The 16,551-nt window shown below is 44.0% G+C and overlaps 1 protein-coding gene across 19 annotated transcripts in view; it reads left to right on the forward strand.

Moving 5' to 3' along the window:
- The first annotated feature begins 245 nt into the window (after positions 1-245).
- SPTAN1 (spectrin alpha, non-erythrocytic 1) overlaps positions 246-16,551 on the forward strand; it is a 45,865-nt gene continuing 29,559 nt past the window's right edge. For 2 of the 19 annotated variants that reach the window (XM_015279289.4, NM_001042538.2), the window contains exons 1-12: positions 246-298; positions 8,072-8,311; positions 8,885-9,010; positions 10,537-10,677; positions 11,773-11,919; positions 12,350-12,483; positions 13,198-13,342; positions 13,441-13,595; positions 14,805-14,940; positions 15,473-15,574; positions 15,812-15,949; positions 16,398-16,508. In XM_015279289.4, coding sequence (XP_015134775.1) covers positions 8,075-8,311; positions 8,885-9,010; positions 10,537-10,677; positions 11,773-11,919; positions 12,350-12,483; positions 13,198-13,342; positions 13,441-13,595; positions 14,805-14,940; positions 15,473-15,574; positions 15,812-15,949; positions 16,398-16,508 — 1,572 coding nt within the window. In that variant the 5' untranslated portion in view covers positions 246-298; positions 8,072-8,074. Of the gene's footprint in view, positions 299-1,730; positions 1,829-2,852; positions 2,904-4,861; positions 4,971-6,900; positions 6,913-8,071; positions 8,312-8,884; positions 9,011-10,536; positions 10,678-11,772; positions 11,920-12,349; positions 12,484-13,197; positions 13,343-13,440; positions 13,596-14,804; positions 14,941-15,472; positions 15,575-15,811; positions 15,950-16,397; positions 16,509-16,551 lie in introns of all 19 variants that reach the window. The other 17 variants (XM_046901619.1, XM_046901621.1, XM_046901634.1 and 14 more) reach the window with 17 other exon arrangements.

Here is a 16,551-nt window from a genome sequence, read left to right on the forward strand (position 1 = left end):
TCACTCAGGCATCCCGCCACGCCCCTCGGCTCTTTCCGGAGCCATTCGGCACTTTCCGGAACACTTCGGCTCTCTCCGCATGCGCTCTCTCTCCGCTCTGCTGCGCTCGGATGGGTGGGGCTCTCCCTTCCCCCGACGATTTTTTCCGAACCACTTCGGCACTTTCCGCCAGTCGGGAGTCCGTTCTGCGGCGCTGACGTCATCTCCTGCCGCTTGTATAAAAGGCAGCGCCGGCGGCGCGCCGTGTCCGTAGCGGAGGGGCGGCGGGCGCGGAGGTGGAGGACTGCGCGCGGAGCCGGTGAGGCGGCGGGCAGAGGCGGGCGGGCGTCTTCCTCCGCCCCACTTCGGGTGCACAGTGCCCGCTCCGCCGCTGCGGGGACAGGTGTACGCTCCCCTCAGCCGCGGGGGAGGCCGCTGAGCGCTGTCGCTGAGGGGTACTCAGCGCGTGCCGTGCCCGGAGGGGGGAGGGGGGGGGGATAAAGGATAAAGGGCGGGCGGGAGGGCAGGGAGGGGTGGGATCCGCCCCGGGAGGCCTCGGCCGGCGGCAGGAATTCCATTCAGCGCCCCGGGGAGGGGAGGGGATGGGATGGGATGGGCGGCGGTGACAGGCGGCCCCGCGAGCAGCAATGGCTTCCGCAGCGCCCGCCAAGGTCAGCGGCTGAGGGGAGCGCGGGGCCGTCCGCTCCGTGTGCGTGTGTGGGTACGGCGGGCACTGCGGCTGCCCTCATAAAAGGGCCGCGTGCCTCCCCTGGTAGCTCTCTGATGCGTCTTTGTGTTAAAGAAGGGGGGGGGAGAGACATTTAGCTTTTTTTTTTTCTTCTTCTTCTCCATTAGGGGAGAACGAATTCCAGCCTTTCCGTGATTAGTGCCTCGGTAGATGAGATCTGTGCACCAAGGGCTGAGCGTAGCGCTGTGCATTGCACTGCACCTCCCTGCTGGGTGTGGGGAGGGATGGGTGGCAGGGATGGATGATAGGGATGGATGGTTGATGGTGGTGTGTCTGCCCTGCCACCCGCAGTGCATTGTGTAGGTGGGTTCCGAGCAGCAGTTGTCTGGAGATGGCAAATGAACACATCAGGGAGGAGGAAAAAAAAAAACACCAGCAATGAAAAAAAAACCCCAACCTGCTTGAAATGCTTCTGTATCTTTCTGGAAAAGACAAAAAAAAAAAAAATCTCTTTTCTTCTGGCATTGTGTTTGGAGCAAAGTGCCAGAAGATTCCAAGGGCTGTGTTCTCTGAACGGCCTTGCTCACAGGCTCCATTTCTAATTATTTTTTTTTTTTTCCCAAAACAATGATTAAATTGCCACATACGGCTCTTTTTGTTTTTGCTTTTAAACGCACCTCACAATGGCTTGTGGTTGTTTGTGCTGAACGAGTTATAAATAATGAACGAAAGGTTGGAAATAGGGCACGCTCTGCTGCATTGCGTGCAGGGTCCGTAAGAGCAGCAGTGGAAGGGCTGGCACCAAGCGAGCAGGTTACCTTGTTTGCATCAAGTCGTTTATTTCTGTCCCTGCTGGGGGGGGAGGAACTACATCTGAATGCATTGGGTTGGAATAGAATTTTTAACATCAGATCTAGGGGTGATGCTTCCACGAGGTCCACGGTGGATGAGGTTGGACAGATGTATGTGTAATATTTTTAATTAAAGTAATAATAATAACCAGAATATCAGAAGGTGAAGGCTGCCTTTTTAAGCCCTCTTTGCGTGTTTTTCTCCTGCACAGGAGGAGGAAAGCAGGAGGAGCCGTGCATCTCCTAAGGCAGGGTGGTACCTCGGTGTGAAATCCCTGTTTCTCAACCATTACACATATAGCTCATCCTGGTAACTTAATGCAAACAGCTCAGTGTCACTGTTGCCTTGTTTTTATCCACATCATGTATTTATGGCGCACAGCTGTGTTCTTCATAAATACATTGCTTTTTGGGGGGGAAACGGGTTGCTCCCCTTGTGTTGGAAGAAAAGATACGAATTCCTCCCTTTTCTCTCCTGCATGTTAATGTAGTGTGGGTGTCTGTTTTTTCCATTTGTCCCTGGAGTGTAGGCAGCACAAAAATGGGGTGGAGCAGACTGCAGATGCTGCTGGTGGGGATTGCCAAGTGTAGCCCAGCAGTACTGCTGATCAAACGGGTGGCACGCTGCCTTCCTGCTGCAACCGATCCGCGGTCAGCTATGCAGATGCCACGGGAGATATGCAGTGGCTTCAGCAAGCACAAAGACAGCAAACTGCGCTTGTCCGTGAGCTGCTTCAGGGACCGCAGTGTGCTCATGGGGAAAATGTAGAGCTAGGGGCAGCAAGGCAGCTTTCAGCTGGAAATTTATTGGATTAGATATACTTAACAGCTATATAATGAGCCATCTCAAAAAAGATCTCCTGCTGCAACTGTTGTTTTTTATTTTTTTGACTATGGCAATTGGAAGTAAACGTCTTTGGAGATATTTGAAACCTTCTCGTTGCATTTGTGCCTTGAAATTAAGCCACCCCATTTGATTGCTGTGTCGCGAGAAGCGTCATTTGCCAAGTCCAGATAACTTCCTTCAGTGTCTGTTTTGACCTTCAGATTATGGTAGGGCTTGGTTTGTTTCAGTTAACTGGAAGGGTTAGCACTGACCACGTTCAATCTTCCTGCTGGTGATCGTAACCTGTTTGCATGGGGGGGTTCTGTTGCCTGCAGTCGCTTGTGGAACAATAACACCCAACTGCTGTGTGTGGCAAAGAACCAAAGGGGAAGCGTGGGGTGTGTGCTGTGATGGAGTTTGTGTTTTAGCAAAAGAAACGAGAGAACGAAGCCGTGTCCTTGCACTCATAGTGAGCTGAATGTTATCTCGATTTCCCCCTCCCTTTTAGACTCTGCATTCCTCCATCATGTTGTCATCGTTTCGTAAAGTCAAAGTCCAGGTATTGCTACGTAATGCATGTAGTGCTGTCGCCATACTTGCCTGCCCTTATTGCAGTGACCTATTTGTAACAAAAACCCATCGATTTGAGAGTTTGTATGACATAGCAAATGCTTTATTTGTACTTCACTGTTCATTCTGATCTGGCTTTCCCCTAATGCTTTGAGTTTCCTAATTTCTGCGATGCACGATGTGTGAACGCTTTGTAGTTCAGCATAATCGGCTGTTGGTGTGGATTAATTTTCTGAGAGCTTCTTGTTTTAGAGAGTTCTTGTGCAATATCTTTTTAGCTCTCTAAAAATCGATGACGATTTGATTTACATCATAGCACGTCATACATTTAAAGTCAGTTTTGGTTCCTGCTACATCCACTCGCACAAACGTATACCCCACGCATCGTGCTCTGCCGTTCGTCTGTGCCATTTTCAGTTTGGAGGTGGTAAAAACAAACAGGGGCCAAACTTCTCCTGGGTGACACAGCAGCTAGGTTCTATCTGGGAATGAGTCAGGTGAATGTCTGTGCTGGAATTAGCATTAGAATGAAAAGATGACAAGAACGGAGCATGCTGGGTGAGTTATGTAACATCCCATTACCTGTAGCCCTGCGGTTCTGCAGTGCGGTTGGGGTGCTGTGTTGGAGCAGTGCTGCACTGACACCAAAAGCAGAGCGACCCAGTTATGCATCAAGGCACCAAACTCAGACCGGCCTCAGTTCAGCCCTGTTACTCAGCTTCACCAGGTTGGCTGCAGAATGAAAATGTTAATGTGCCAAAAAATGAGCAGGTCTTTAATTGCCATGCGGGTTTTGAAATGTGGATGGCTGTGCACAAGCCCTCATCAGCCTGCATCACTGTGTTTGCAGCCTGCTTTAGTTCAAACACAAATGAGACCTTTTTTTGTGTCCCTGCAATGCAAACCTAACTCTGGGGGCACGTTAGGACGTTACCTGTGCTGCGGTTGGTCTGTGTGATCCTGCAGCTCTACGCAGCAGCTCCAGCACCTGCAACTTTTGTGCTGCAGCACCTGCCTTACTTTGGCTTGGCTCTGCAGTCCTTGGCTGACCCGTGATGGTAACCAGGAGCACTGGGACACAGGGTTCTGCATTCAGCCCTTGGCACTTGTCTATTTTCTAGATTTAAATTAATAGCAAGCTAAACGACGGTGCATTAATTATCCCTCGTTAGCATTTAAAATCTGCAGTGTGGTGTGTATGATGGATACCCTCGGTTACTTCTGAGGCACGCAATGCTGCGCCATTCCCCTGGCAGCAGCAGGCAGGGTGATTCGTTTGCTTTGAGAAAGACATGGGCGATTGGATCCCATGGCAGGGAGTGATGATGTCCCCATGGCTCAGGGCTGCATCGCCCGAGTGTGACACTGAGCACAGAGCCGTGCGGTGCTGCTGCTGGGATCACCGGTGTTGGGTGCATGCAGCACATCAGGGCTTGTTGTGACAGCGGTCGTTATTTTACTACATCTCAAGATAATGATCTTTATATAGTGATATCTGATTGCTTTTCAGGTAGAGTGGTTTACTTCTTTCAGCTTTGTGTAGCTGTTTGGAAAAAGGTGCCAAAATCTACTGTGCAGCGCTCAATGTAGTTTGCGTTGGAGTCTTTAAATCCCTGGAACCACATTTAGGTCAGGAAAACGCTGACCTCTGGCATGCCTGCCCTGCCAGCATCACTGTCATTCCTGCTGAGCCCACCTCGCTGCCTCCCACCCCCCAATGCTATTGCTGACATCGCTGTGCACTGCGGCCGTAGCTGTCGGCGGTTGTGTGTCCCGTTGGTGTGTCAGCACTCAGTGTGCATAATGGGGCAGGCTGGCCATTTTGGCCTGTAGGAGGAGAGCAATAGCTTAACTTGTTTTTTTTCTTGTCTGGTTGTTTTTTTGGTCTTAAATCTGCTCATGTTTTGTTTGTTTGTTTTTGTTTTTGTTGGGTTTTTTTTTGAGTAGTACTGCAGCAGTGCGGCATGACGGAGCATCTTGGGTTGCCCTTTAGCTAGCCATGAGCCAATCAGTGACTTTCCAAGTGCAGTCTCACAGCAGAAAAGCAGAACAGCAGGTACTCGTGGAGGAGCAGGGCCTGGTTCAGAGCTGCCTCCTGCAGCCATTCAGTGCAGCATGAGGAGCACACTGCACCCCCAGCACGGCCTCCTGCAGCCCGGCTCCGTGCAGCTTATCAGCATGTGCAGGCAGTGCAGGGTGGGGCTGCTGTCCCCCAGGAGGCTGGGGGGGGTCAGGTGGCTGCGGGTTGAGCTGCACTTCTCACAGAGCTTCTGTTCAGCCCATCTTCTGCTGGGTGTGCAGAGGTGTGCTGGAGGGGAAGGTGGAGCCTCCGTAGAACCACAGCATGGTTTGGGTTGAAAGAACCTTAAGGATCGTTTGGTTCCAGCTCCTGCTGTGCGCACAGCCCACCACTGCCCAGGGGCCGTCCGTGGCCTTGGGCACCTCCAGGGATGGGGCACCCACACCTCTGGGCAGCAGTGCCAGGGCTTCACTGCCCCTCAGAGTGAACAATTTCCTCCAAACGTATTACTCTACCCTTCTTTAAAGTCATTACTTCTTGTCCTGTCACTGCACCCCCCCACATTCCCTGCAGACCCCCGTTAGGCACTGTAAGGTCTCCCTGGAGCCTTCTCTTCTCTGGGCTGAAATGCAGATAGTGCACTGAACCAAAAAGCCTTGGAACCATCCCACAGAGTCCCTTGGCACCAAGGGGTGGTGTTCTGCAGCATCGATGACTTCAGAGCGCAGAGTTCCCCGGCGACTGCTGATCGCGTTCTGGCACCATCTCGCCTTGCTGACGTCAGCTATCTGCTGCAGGAAAGAACAGTCTATTATTGCTAGAGCAAAGCACTTCTTTTACAATGGACTAGCTTGACTTGCTGTAGTTATAAAGGGAGCCTTTCTTTTAATGGATCCCAGCAAAAAGAGGAGCCAGATTGCATAACTGGTGTTCTGAGACGCAAACCAGCGACTGGCCTAAATCACAGGAGGGCTTCTTTTATTTTAACGTAGAATAATTTAGTGATCTAACTAACTTCAACAATTTAATATTTTAACAATTATTTAATAAGATAACAATTTAAAGTAATTCAAGGTCATTTGGGCTGCAGAGGTTACTTCTCATACTGATATATGATCTGACAGTTGATCTGGTGACTGTATGGTGTTCTGAAACATAATGAGGGTTCTGTGTTTTCCTGGTGATGCCCTCATCCAGAACGAGGAGCGGTCCATTGGGCTGACTGCCCCTTTGTTATTGCTCAGCAGAATTCAGTTTAAAAAAGGAAAAAAGTAGAAAAAAGAAAGAGTTGTTGGAGTTGCTACACAATGTAGCAGCACGGGGAAGGAAGTTATTGCTAAAAATTTCCTCTGATTTTTTTCTGGCTTGCTTCCTGGAGGGGGAAGACAGTCTGAAGCAGCCCTTTACACAGCTGTCTTCTGCAGGAGACAGACCCGTAGCTGGCCTCCAGCTATATTTGGGGTTTGATCTTTTAAAGCTCAGATACACCAATCCAGTGGAGCTTTTGGTCCCCCTTCAGTGACCCCTGGGCTTAATTCCTGCCATTCAGCTCACACAGCCCCTTTGTTCCACACCCCTCTTGGCAGCAGAGCAGCCAGGCCTGGAAGAGAGAGTGAAGCTGAACTTTCCTTCCTTCCTTTCTTGAACTGCTGCGGTGCAGCTGAGCTCAGAGTTTGGCAGGTAACAGCTGCTGTGACACAGCAATGCTGGGCAGGGGGCTCTGCCCCACTGTCACATGGTGGTCCCACTGCAAGTGCTTGGAAACCACACAGCAAACACAGCCACACAGATAGTGTTCCATCCTGGTGAGTTTTTCATGTCATTATGCAAGATATGCATCTGGTTAAAGCATGCAGCTAGCTAGTGCCTAAATAACTTAATTCTGTATTTAACAACGTATTTCAGAGATTGCCTGTGTCTTTCCATGCACAGTTTTACACTTTCTCTTCCACTTTTTATTTTGTAGGATTGATGGGAGGTACGTTTAGTTTGATGCTTACAGCATTTATAATGAAAGCATTAACCAAGATGTACATGTAAGCACTTGTACATCCAGACATTAATTGCATAATTGCTCAAGCACTGATTATTTGTTGCAACAGCTGCTTGATATGTGTAGCAAGTTGTCAAAAGAGCACGTAAGTAGCCAAACTCTTTGACAGTAATGGTACTTCTTAATTTGTGTCACACTTCTGTTGTAATGCACGGGTTCCTTTCTGAAAATCAGAATGCTTTCTGAAAGCTTAAGAACTGAGAAGTAAAGGTGATCCCAACGTTAATAGAAATTAGATAATACAATGATCAGTTTCTTTTGGGTCTGTGGTAATAGCAGCTTTCAGTGCATGAAGTGATATGTAAGGATCTCCAGTTGAAGAGGGATCGTTGGTTATACAAAATACTCCTTAAATTCCTTCCCTGTTTACAGCATCAGATCTGTGAAATGGAGCCTGAGCCTCTGGGTTGGCTTTGCAGATGTGTGTAGGGCATGGCAGGGTGGGTTTATGGCTTTGTAACTGAGAGAGCAGAGAGTGGCTGTGTCATACACACACGTGTGTGTATCAATAGATGCATGTATAATCTGTGTATATGTGTCTGTATGCATATAGATGTACTTATGCGGGCTAGTTAGCTGTTCTGTGAGGAACAGTATTAAATATCATTACTGAAGCTTATCTGTATTCAGTATTTTAACTAAATGAAGTTTTCATGTTGTCCAGGAAACACCTGATGTTTATATATCTCCATGTGAATATATATATGTATACACACATATATGCATAAGTGCACACCGACATGTTCCTGAAGCACCCTTCTACAATCTGTATTTCATGCCTGCATGGTGAGCTGTGGGTGGCATGGCCTTTGTACTGCTGGGCAGGCAGTGGCAGCCATAGCTTTCCAAGACAAGTGGATGTTTAATGCTGTTGGAAATGCTCTTTTCCCATGATTTCCTGCTACATGTTCCTATTTATTTATGTTCCATGTACGTGGTTTACTCACATGTGGGTTTAAAAAAAGAAGGACACACCAATGACCAGCAAACAAACAAAAAAAAACAGGTTCTTCTTTCATGGATCTCTTCCTACCTTTGTTTTATAATACAAACAAACGTTAACTGAGTGCTTTTTGGCTTTCAGAAAATGGATCCAAGTGGGGTAAAAGTGTTGGAAACAGCAGAAGATATCCAAGAACGGCGTCAGCAGGTTTTGGACCGTTACCACAGGTTCAAGGAGCTGTCTTCTCTGAGGCGCCAAAAACTCGAAGATTCCTATCGGTTCCAGTTCTTCCAGCGCGATGCAGATGAGCTGGAAAAATGGATCCAAGAGAAACTCCAGATAGCATCTGATGAAAATTACAAAGACCCAAGCAATTTACAGGCAAGGCCGACTGCTGTCTTACAGCGTTGCACTGTTAATATTAGGATGTACCATGTCAATTGGAGTAGGCAGAGCAAATGCATAAGCATAGCTTGATCTGAGAGCGGTGAACAAAAGTTGGGTGCAAATACATGCAGCCTTGCAAAGTGCTCTCCAAGAGCGTTGTGTCTTTGCTGACATGACTGGAATATTTCTAATAGCAGATGATATGCTAAATCAATACAGAAAAAGTTAGTGTGGTGTAGTGTAAAACCAGCTTGGGTTAATCCTAGAATCTGTTGGGCACTTGAGCTCTCTGTGAATAAACACTATGAAAAGATATCTGAAGAAAACGGACTAGTGTGGGAGATGGATTTTCAGATGTTAGAACTCTCAGATGTATGAGAGCAAACACAGCAGTGACATACCTAAACTGTTGTATCTGCTCACAAAACATGGTACAGCTGTGACTTCAAGTGTGCTATTGTATTGTTTGCTTTCAGTATGAAATAGCAAAAAATAAGCACAAATGGGATATGTAGAGGAGAGCTGTGCACCAAATCTCAGCCACGTTCTTTGATGTTTTGCTTGTAGGGGAAGCTGCAGAAGCACCAGGCCTTTGAAGCTGAGGTGCAGGCCAATTCAGGGGCTATCGTTAAGCTGGATGAGACTGGAAATCAGATGATCAATGAAGGCCATTTTGCATCTGAAACCATAAGAGTGAGTTTGAAAACTTTTTTCCTCTTACAGGCTTTTTCTTGAACAGTTTTTGTAGGTTACGTGCATAACTCTGTTTTCTAGAACACATTTTACAATTCTACAAATACTCTGAGTGAAATCACAAGAGAATTTGTATTTGGAATGCTTTCAGACGTTAAGCAACAAGCTCATAGCTCCACTTCATAAGTGAACTTTCTACCCACGGAGTCCAGGAACTTGGCCTGGGAAATCTCCAGTAATTCCAATATGTGTTGGAAGTCACAAGGCAAATGATGAATGATGCTTATGATCCTTCCCAAAAGGGCACAGCATCAAGAAGCAGCCAATTCACAAGACCAAATGTTTGGGATATTAACCATTGCATTTGTTTGCTTAAATAAAACATCGTAACTTGCTGGTTGAGTGACCTTAAATAATAATGTTTCTTAGCTGTGCTGCTCAGTGTAAATTCTCACTTGTGTTGTGCTTGGAGTGATAACTTGTTTTTCAATGGTTCAGTCTTTCACGCCGTACAGGACTGCACAGCGCCCAATAGTAACAGCCACCCAAGTTGGGTCCCACATACGAGTAGGTGAAACTCCTGGCTGTGCAGTGCACCTTCTTTTTGCCATGTCTTCTGTCTTCCTTGCTTGACAGTTTGCATTATCCTTTGGGGCAACCCTAGAAAATTGAGTAGTGTGAGCTTTCTCTCCCCTTGAAACCTAACTAACTGTGTTTTCTAAAAGGATTATATAAGTATCCACCCATGCTGGATGTTCAAAAGCTTCTCTAGCGTGACTTTCAAGTTTCACATTTAGATGAGCAAAGCCTTATAGGTGATGGGTGGAGCAGATACTTTCCTGTTTTGCAAGTTGTGTGCCTGTGTGGGAGTGTGGTTTTTCTTTTTATTGTCTATAAAATTTACAGTCGCTCCCAAATGTTTTGAAAGGCAGAATGCAGCCACAGAGACTCAACATTAAAACTAGTAACTGCTCCTAGCCTTTAAGTATTGTAATACTTAGCAGTGTTGGCTAAATATATTAACTGACTGCTGCTAAGGCAAATGGTGAAAATACTGTGAAGTGGCACAAATTTGACTTGAAACAAAACATGTCGTCTCAAATAAAGATATATCCCAAAATGAGAACAAGATTTGCATCTTGGGAGTTGACTTCAGTTTAAAAGATGGGAACATCAGTGGTTTGCTGGGGTTTTTTGGGTCTGACTTCACGCTGCTGTAGAATTTAGATCCAATTATGTCTCAAAATGCTTACTTCACTTCTATGAATATAACTGTATAATGGTTTCAATAATTAATAATAAGTGTTTAAATATTCAGTTCGGTAATTTCTAATTTTATATTGTTATATCATTTTATATCACTTAAACTAATTACTGGAGGTGAAGATTTCATGAGGTTCTTTCACTCTCTGTCTAGTAAGATTTAGAAGCATGACACTGGAAAAAGCCTCATCCTAAGGACAGGAAGGGAACACATTTGTTCTTGTCTGATATGGGGTTTTAATATCAGCATCCTCTTGTTCTAGACTCGTCTACAGGAGCTGCACCGACTATGGGAGTTACTGCTGGAAAAAATGAGAGAGAAGGGAGTGAAGCTGTTGCAAGCACAGAAGCTGGTGCAATTCTTACGGGAATGTGAAGATGTCATGGACTGGATCAATGACAAGGTACTTATTACCTGGGTTCTTCTTGGGAAATTGGATTTATCTGTGTGAAAATTTCCATCTTTGTGTAGCAGATGGAGTTCAGGTAGCCCAAGAGAACTTTTAAAGGCATTTCATTTTACTGGTACATTTTATTTAGGTTATTCATGTTGTATGAGCAGTAGGTATGCAAATCACTGTTCTTCCTTTTGCAGCCACAAAAAATGGGAACTAGAGTAAGGGGAAGCCTGCATGTTGGAGAGCATAGCTAGACGTCATCAGCCCTGGGCTTTGCTCTAGGAAGAACTTCATATTTTTCATAGAAATCAAATTCAGGTTTCTTGTAAGGGAAATTACAACATGTAAAAGCAAATTTTTGTTGTAAGTGTTCTAAATGATTAGTTATGGAAAGTGGCCAGCCTAACCAGCAAGCCATGTGTACATAATTATGTACATAATTACTTAAGATTGCAGTATCTTCAGGTGCGCATTGTAAGGACACTTGCTGCAAGAGAACTGGTGGCTTTGAGTTCTTTGAACTCTGAGGAAAGAGACCACAAACCACAATCTCAAGAAAAGCCACAAAATGATCATCTGGGTTTTCATAATGATAGCTTTCGGTTTTGTGTCACTGCAGGTTCAAACTCTAAACCCTGTGTAACTGTCACAGAATATGACAGTGCACTTTTCATAAATAAGTGTTGTATCAGAAGACTACAACAAAATGCATAACTGAAAAATGTAAAGCTCAGACACTGCATGGCCCATTATTTTGTTGTTACAAAAATGTTTTTTCCATGTTTATTTTGTTTCAGTATTTTAGATGGCTGCAGCAGTGGTCATCACACACAGAACAGTGAGCCTGTGATAATGGAATTGAATTTAATGACTTGAAAATTGAACAAAAGCAAAGATGAAAAAACAACACTCATAGTGACCTGGGATGTTTTCTGTAATTATAGAGAGGTGTTGAGTGGGAGAGATTCATGTTTTGAAGTAAGAAAGTTCATAGTTTAAGATCTGATTAGCACGGTTTGCTTCCTGGTTTCTGGTAGTGATTTCTCCTATGTTATACTGAAATATACTGAAATATACTTTTTTTTTTTCAAATTGCGCTAGGAAGCAATAGTGACCTCAGAAGAGCTTGGACAGGACTTAGAGCATGTTGAGGTTTTGCAGAAGAAATTTGAAGAGTTCCAAACAGATCTGGCAGCTCATGAGGAGAGAGTGAATGAAGTGAACCAGTTCGCTGGCAAACTTATCCAGGTAAATGTTTGTGTATGTTGAATCTCTCCTGGCTGGTGTGATATAACAGCAACCTTTTGTCTGCAGTGTTCCCTACTCCCTCCCCATTCCTGTAGTTTGGTAGGAGATTTGAATTGTTTACTGTACATGTGTTTAGAGTCCTGGCTATCTGAATGGCTGGAGACAGGGCAGGATGTATTGTGTTTTAGAATGCAATATATTCTTTACAGGCTTCTGCCTGCTGACTGAATAGTTCGTAGAGAGACTACTGCATGAATTTTCAATGTTTACACAGTGACACTTTAGGAAAACTACTGAACTGAGAGATCGTTTGGAAAGTACAGTGATTATAAATTGATTTCTTGGAAAACAGTGTTTTTTTTTTTTAAGGTTTTGTCAATTAATAGAATAGAACATCCTGAAAGTGGCATTTTTTTCCTTTGCTTACTAGGAACAGCACCCTGAGGAGGAACTTATAAAGTCCAAACAGGATGAAGTAAATGCAAGCTGGCAGCGTCTTAAGGGGCTTGCCCAACAGAGGCAAGGAAAACTCTTTGGGGCAGCTGAAGTTCAGCGCTTCAACAGGTATGATCCTGGCTGGATCTGCTGTAGTGATGTCGTTCTGTATATAGATGTCTGATGATCCTTTTAGCTACATACAGTATTGTGAGAAGGGCTACCACTCTCTGGTTTTGTTTTACTCTTCCTCATGACTGAGGAACTTGTTCAAAGGGAATTCTGAAACAGTCATTCCGTTCTAGCTTTTCAACACCTGGAAATTCTGTTCATTCTTTTGCATGGCAGTTCTCCCAGTCTGTACTCTGAGAGCTTCCCTCCCTTCTATCCCACATGAGCCTTTAAAGAAGTGGTTTTTCTTTGTTGTTGCTGGCTAGATGTCAGTCCAGTTGTTCAGGGCAGGAAGGGGAGTTGTGGGGGGTTGTCTTTGAGCAGTGTCTTTCTATCTTATCTGCTGCTTGTTATTTTGAGGTTTGCTATAATGAAGTTGGAGAGGGGTCTAGGGTAGAAAACTGACTGATGGTGCTATAATTCGTTATTTCCATTTGGTGACAGCATCTGAAGAATGGCCTGCCAACACACTTTAATGCTTTGGGGGATAAAAAAAACATGTGTACACATCTTTTCAGGTGCTTTTGGTTTGTTAGTTTTTTATTGTCATCAGCTACAGTGTTTATATATAGACTTTGCACTGCAAGTATGCCTGTAATAAGTGAAAACATTCTGCTTTCTTCCCCTTTCCTTAAAAGATTTACTACTTCCAATTTGTGCTTTGTTTTGAAGGGATGTGGATGAAACTATCAGCTGGATTAAGGAGAAAGGGCAGTTGATGGCCTCAGATGACTTTGGCAGAGACTTGGCCAGCGTGCAAGCTTTACTACGTAAGCATGAAGGCCTGGAAAGAGATCTTGCAGCTTTGGAGGATAAGGTACTTGTATGAGATGCATTTTACCTACTATTTAAACTAGGTAGCCTGTTTTTGAAAGGCTAGAAGCTTATTCACTGTTTGTGACTGCCTGGGTTTAGGTTAAGGCCCTCTGTGCAGAAGCTGACCGTTTGCAGCAGTCTCACCCTATAAATGCTTCTCAAATTCAAGTGAAACGGGAGGAACTGATTGCCAACTGGGAGCAGATCCGAACTCTGGCAGCAGAGAGGCATGCTCGCCTTAATGACTCCTACAGGTAGGAGTACTGTCTTGCTAGAATGGCCTTTTTTCCTTCCATATTCAAATTTGACATAAGACTGTTTGAAACAGAAGGAAGGGAGGCTGTTCCCAGAAGTTTGGGCTGATGCTGATGTTTTCAGTAGTAGTTTTAGTCACCAGATGACACTTTACATCAGCTTCTTGTAAAAAGAACTGTTTATATAAGTTCTTTAAAGCTCTTGGTCATTCTCTGAATACACCTCAATTATGAATACACCTTGAATTTTTAGGACATGTTCATTTTTTATTACATCAGAAATGTCTGCATTCTGAAATGCTATCTGTGTTCTGTTTTTTAATATGCATATTATAAATCTGTTCACTGCGGAGTCTTTGTGATTTTGTTAAGAGTTAAAGTGTGGTGTATTGTTGGGTGTACTGTCCCAGACTAAAAGAAATGTTACTCTCATCTGTGACAGTTGCCTTGTTGCTGTGGGATTTGTTTTCGTCCATAATTGTTTCTGTACCAGCTTGGTTCTCTATGAAAACTAAACTGTTAGATCACTATTAAGAAGCCGTGCTAATAAGAAACCTAGCCTAACGTGGTGGTTAGTTTGTCCTTTCTGGTATTGTGTTTCTGCTGTTTGTTCTCTCACATTGTGTATGTCTTCACCGCCATAAATCTTGCACCAAGTAACCATTCTTATTTTGCTTTCACTGTCATACTCTCTTCAAATCAGTTAACATCAAATTTAAAAGGAAAACAAACTGATTGTTTTTCCAGATAAGTGTTAAACACGTGCCAAAGGCAATAACTGTAAAACCTGCTGAAAGTCATCTGAGAATTAATTTGCTCTAAGGCTGAGGCATGTGCAGTTGAAACTTTCTGTCGGTTCTTCCCCCCCACACACACTGGTATGACTGTGACAGAAGCATTCCCCTGGGCTGTCTTGAAACACTTGGAGGACTGTCTCTTGGTTTCTGTTGTCTTTAACGTATAGATGAAAAACATATGTTGGAGAAACACTGAAAGGTTTCTGCTTCTTAAACTTAGTGTTTTCCTAATTTTAAAAGACTCTTTCAGATAAAAAACTTAATTATTTAACATTCTTATTGCATTTTGCTATTGTCTTGTTTTTATCCAAGGAACTGCTTTCATGTTTGTAACCTTTATCTTCAGTTTAAGGATTGAGAAAACATGCAAGCAAATGATTCCAAAACATTTTTTTTCTCTCCTTCTCATAAGGTTGCAGCGCTTTCTTGCAGATTTCCGGGACCTCACTAGCTGGGTAACTGAGATGAAGGCTCTGATAAATGCTGATGAGCTTGCCAATGATGTGGCTGGAGCAGAAGCCCTTCTAGATAGACATCAGGAACATAAGGTATAATGGCTAGCCGAATCCAGTCAGCAACACTCTAAGACTGAATTGTGTGACACAGTCTCTGAGTCAGGGCTGCTGATGTCACATCACTAGCATCCTTTCATTGTACAACATGGTTCACTGTTCTGATTTGAGGTTTTTTTACTTAGTTGTTGTTGATTGCAGGTAGATATACTGATAACTATTTAAAAGTGCTTATGGTAGTATTTTGTCAAAAATATTCAGACCTGATAGCAATCAGTTGGACTGACAACTGTTTTAATTCTCCATCATGAGGAACTGCTCTAACTAATAATGCAGCTTGAAACTAACCCTTGGTTTCTGTTTAACGTATGAATTTATACTTTCCTTATGTGCAGTATAAGGTGATGCATTTGATTCTAGTTTTCTTGTTTGGCATGATGTATCTAGATACCTGAATGATAAACTTTAAACTGTTCAGACTGTTCTGTCACTTATTTTCAATAGTGGTATTTTGACACTCTATTGTAAGCCATATTGTGGAAGTAACTTTTTCACTTCCATTTCACAGGGAGAAATTGATGCTCATGAGGATAGCTTCAGATCTGCTGATGAGTCTGGGCAGGCTTTGCTTGCAGCTGGGCACTATGCTTCTGATGAAGTTAAAGAAAAGGTAAGATGGGCAACATGAGAGCAAGAACTCCTAGAAGAATTAAGTTGTTTTTTTTTCTTCTGTGTCCCTTAATTTGGAAGTTCGTTTCTTCTTAAGATTTCGAGCTGCAAAGTATTGTCTTTATAGGTTACAGAGCTTTTAAGACTGACAATTTCTGTTCAGTCCAACTTGATTTTACATTGAGGAGTAAACAGACCTCTCTGTTAAATACAGTGTTTCCTCTTCCCAATCCCTTAGCTGACTATCCTCTCAGATGAAAGATCTGCCTTGCTGGAACTATGGGAGCTTCGCAGGCAACAGTATGAGCAGTGCATGGATCTGCAGCTTTTCTACAGAGATACTGAACAAGTTGACAACTGGATGAGCAAACAAGAAGTGAGTGCGTGTATTTGAACTCTCCAGTTTGATTTTCATTAATGCCTGGCCTTCTGTAGTCACAAACCATTTTTAATTACTAGTGGCAGTGACTGACTACCACTGGACATGCACAAGGAGTAAGGTGCTGTGCAGTTGGTTACATGGCTGCCAAAGATGCTACGATGACTGCTTCTTTCTAATGCTGAAACTATGAGCTGGGACTAGTTGGCCTCATGTTGCTTTTATGTTTGTTTAACTCTTGTGAAATACTGTTTGAAGAAGCAGCTGAAAATAATTATTTGGAATCTTTGGCTGCTAGAGGTGTTAGGGAACCCCGTCCCGGTGTTATCATCCTTCCTTTCCAATCATATGGTAGGAAACATCGCTGAGCATGCTTAGGTTGGCTTTTGGAGAAGCTGAGGATGTAAACATAAAAATCTACTGAATGTTTATTGCCTTGCTTTAGGCTTTTCTGCTGAACGAAGACCTTGGTGATTCTCTGGATAGCGTGGAGGCTCTTCTAAAGAAGCATGAAGATTTTGAGAAATCCCTAAGTGCTCAAGAGGAGAAAATCACAGTAAGACATTTATATTGGGTGATCACTAAAGAGGCGAGAAATA

Source organism: Gallus gallus, chromosome 17, assembly GCF_016699485.2.
Source record: "Gallus gallus isolate bGalGal1 chromosome 17, bGalGal1.mat.broiler.GRCg7b, whole genome shotgun sequence".
Classification (NCBI taxonomy): domain Eukaryota; kingdom Metazoa; phylum Chordata; class Aves; order Galliformes; family Phasianidae; genus Gallus; species Gallus gallus.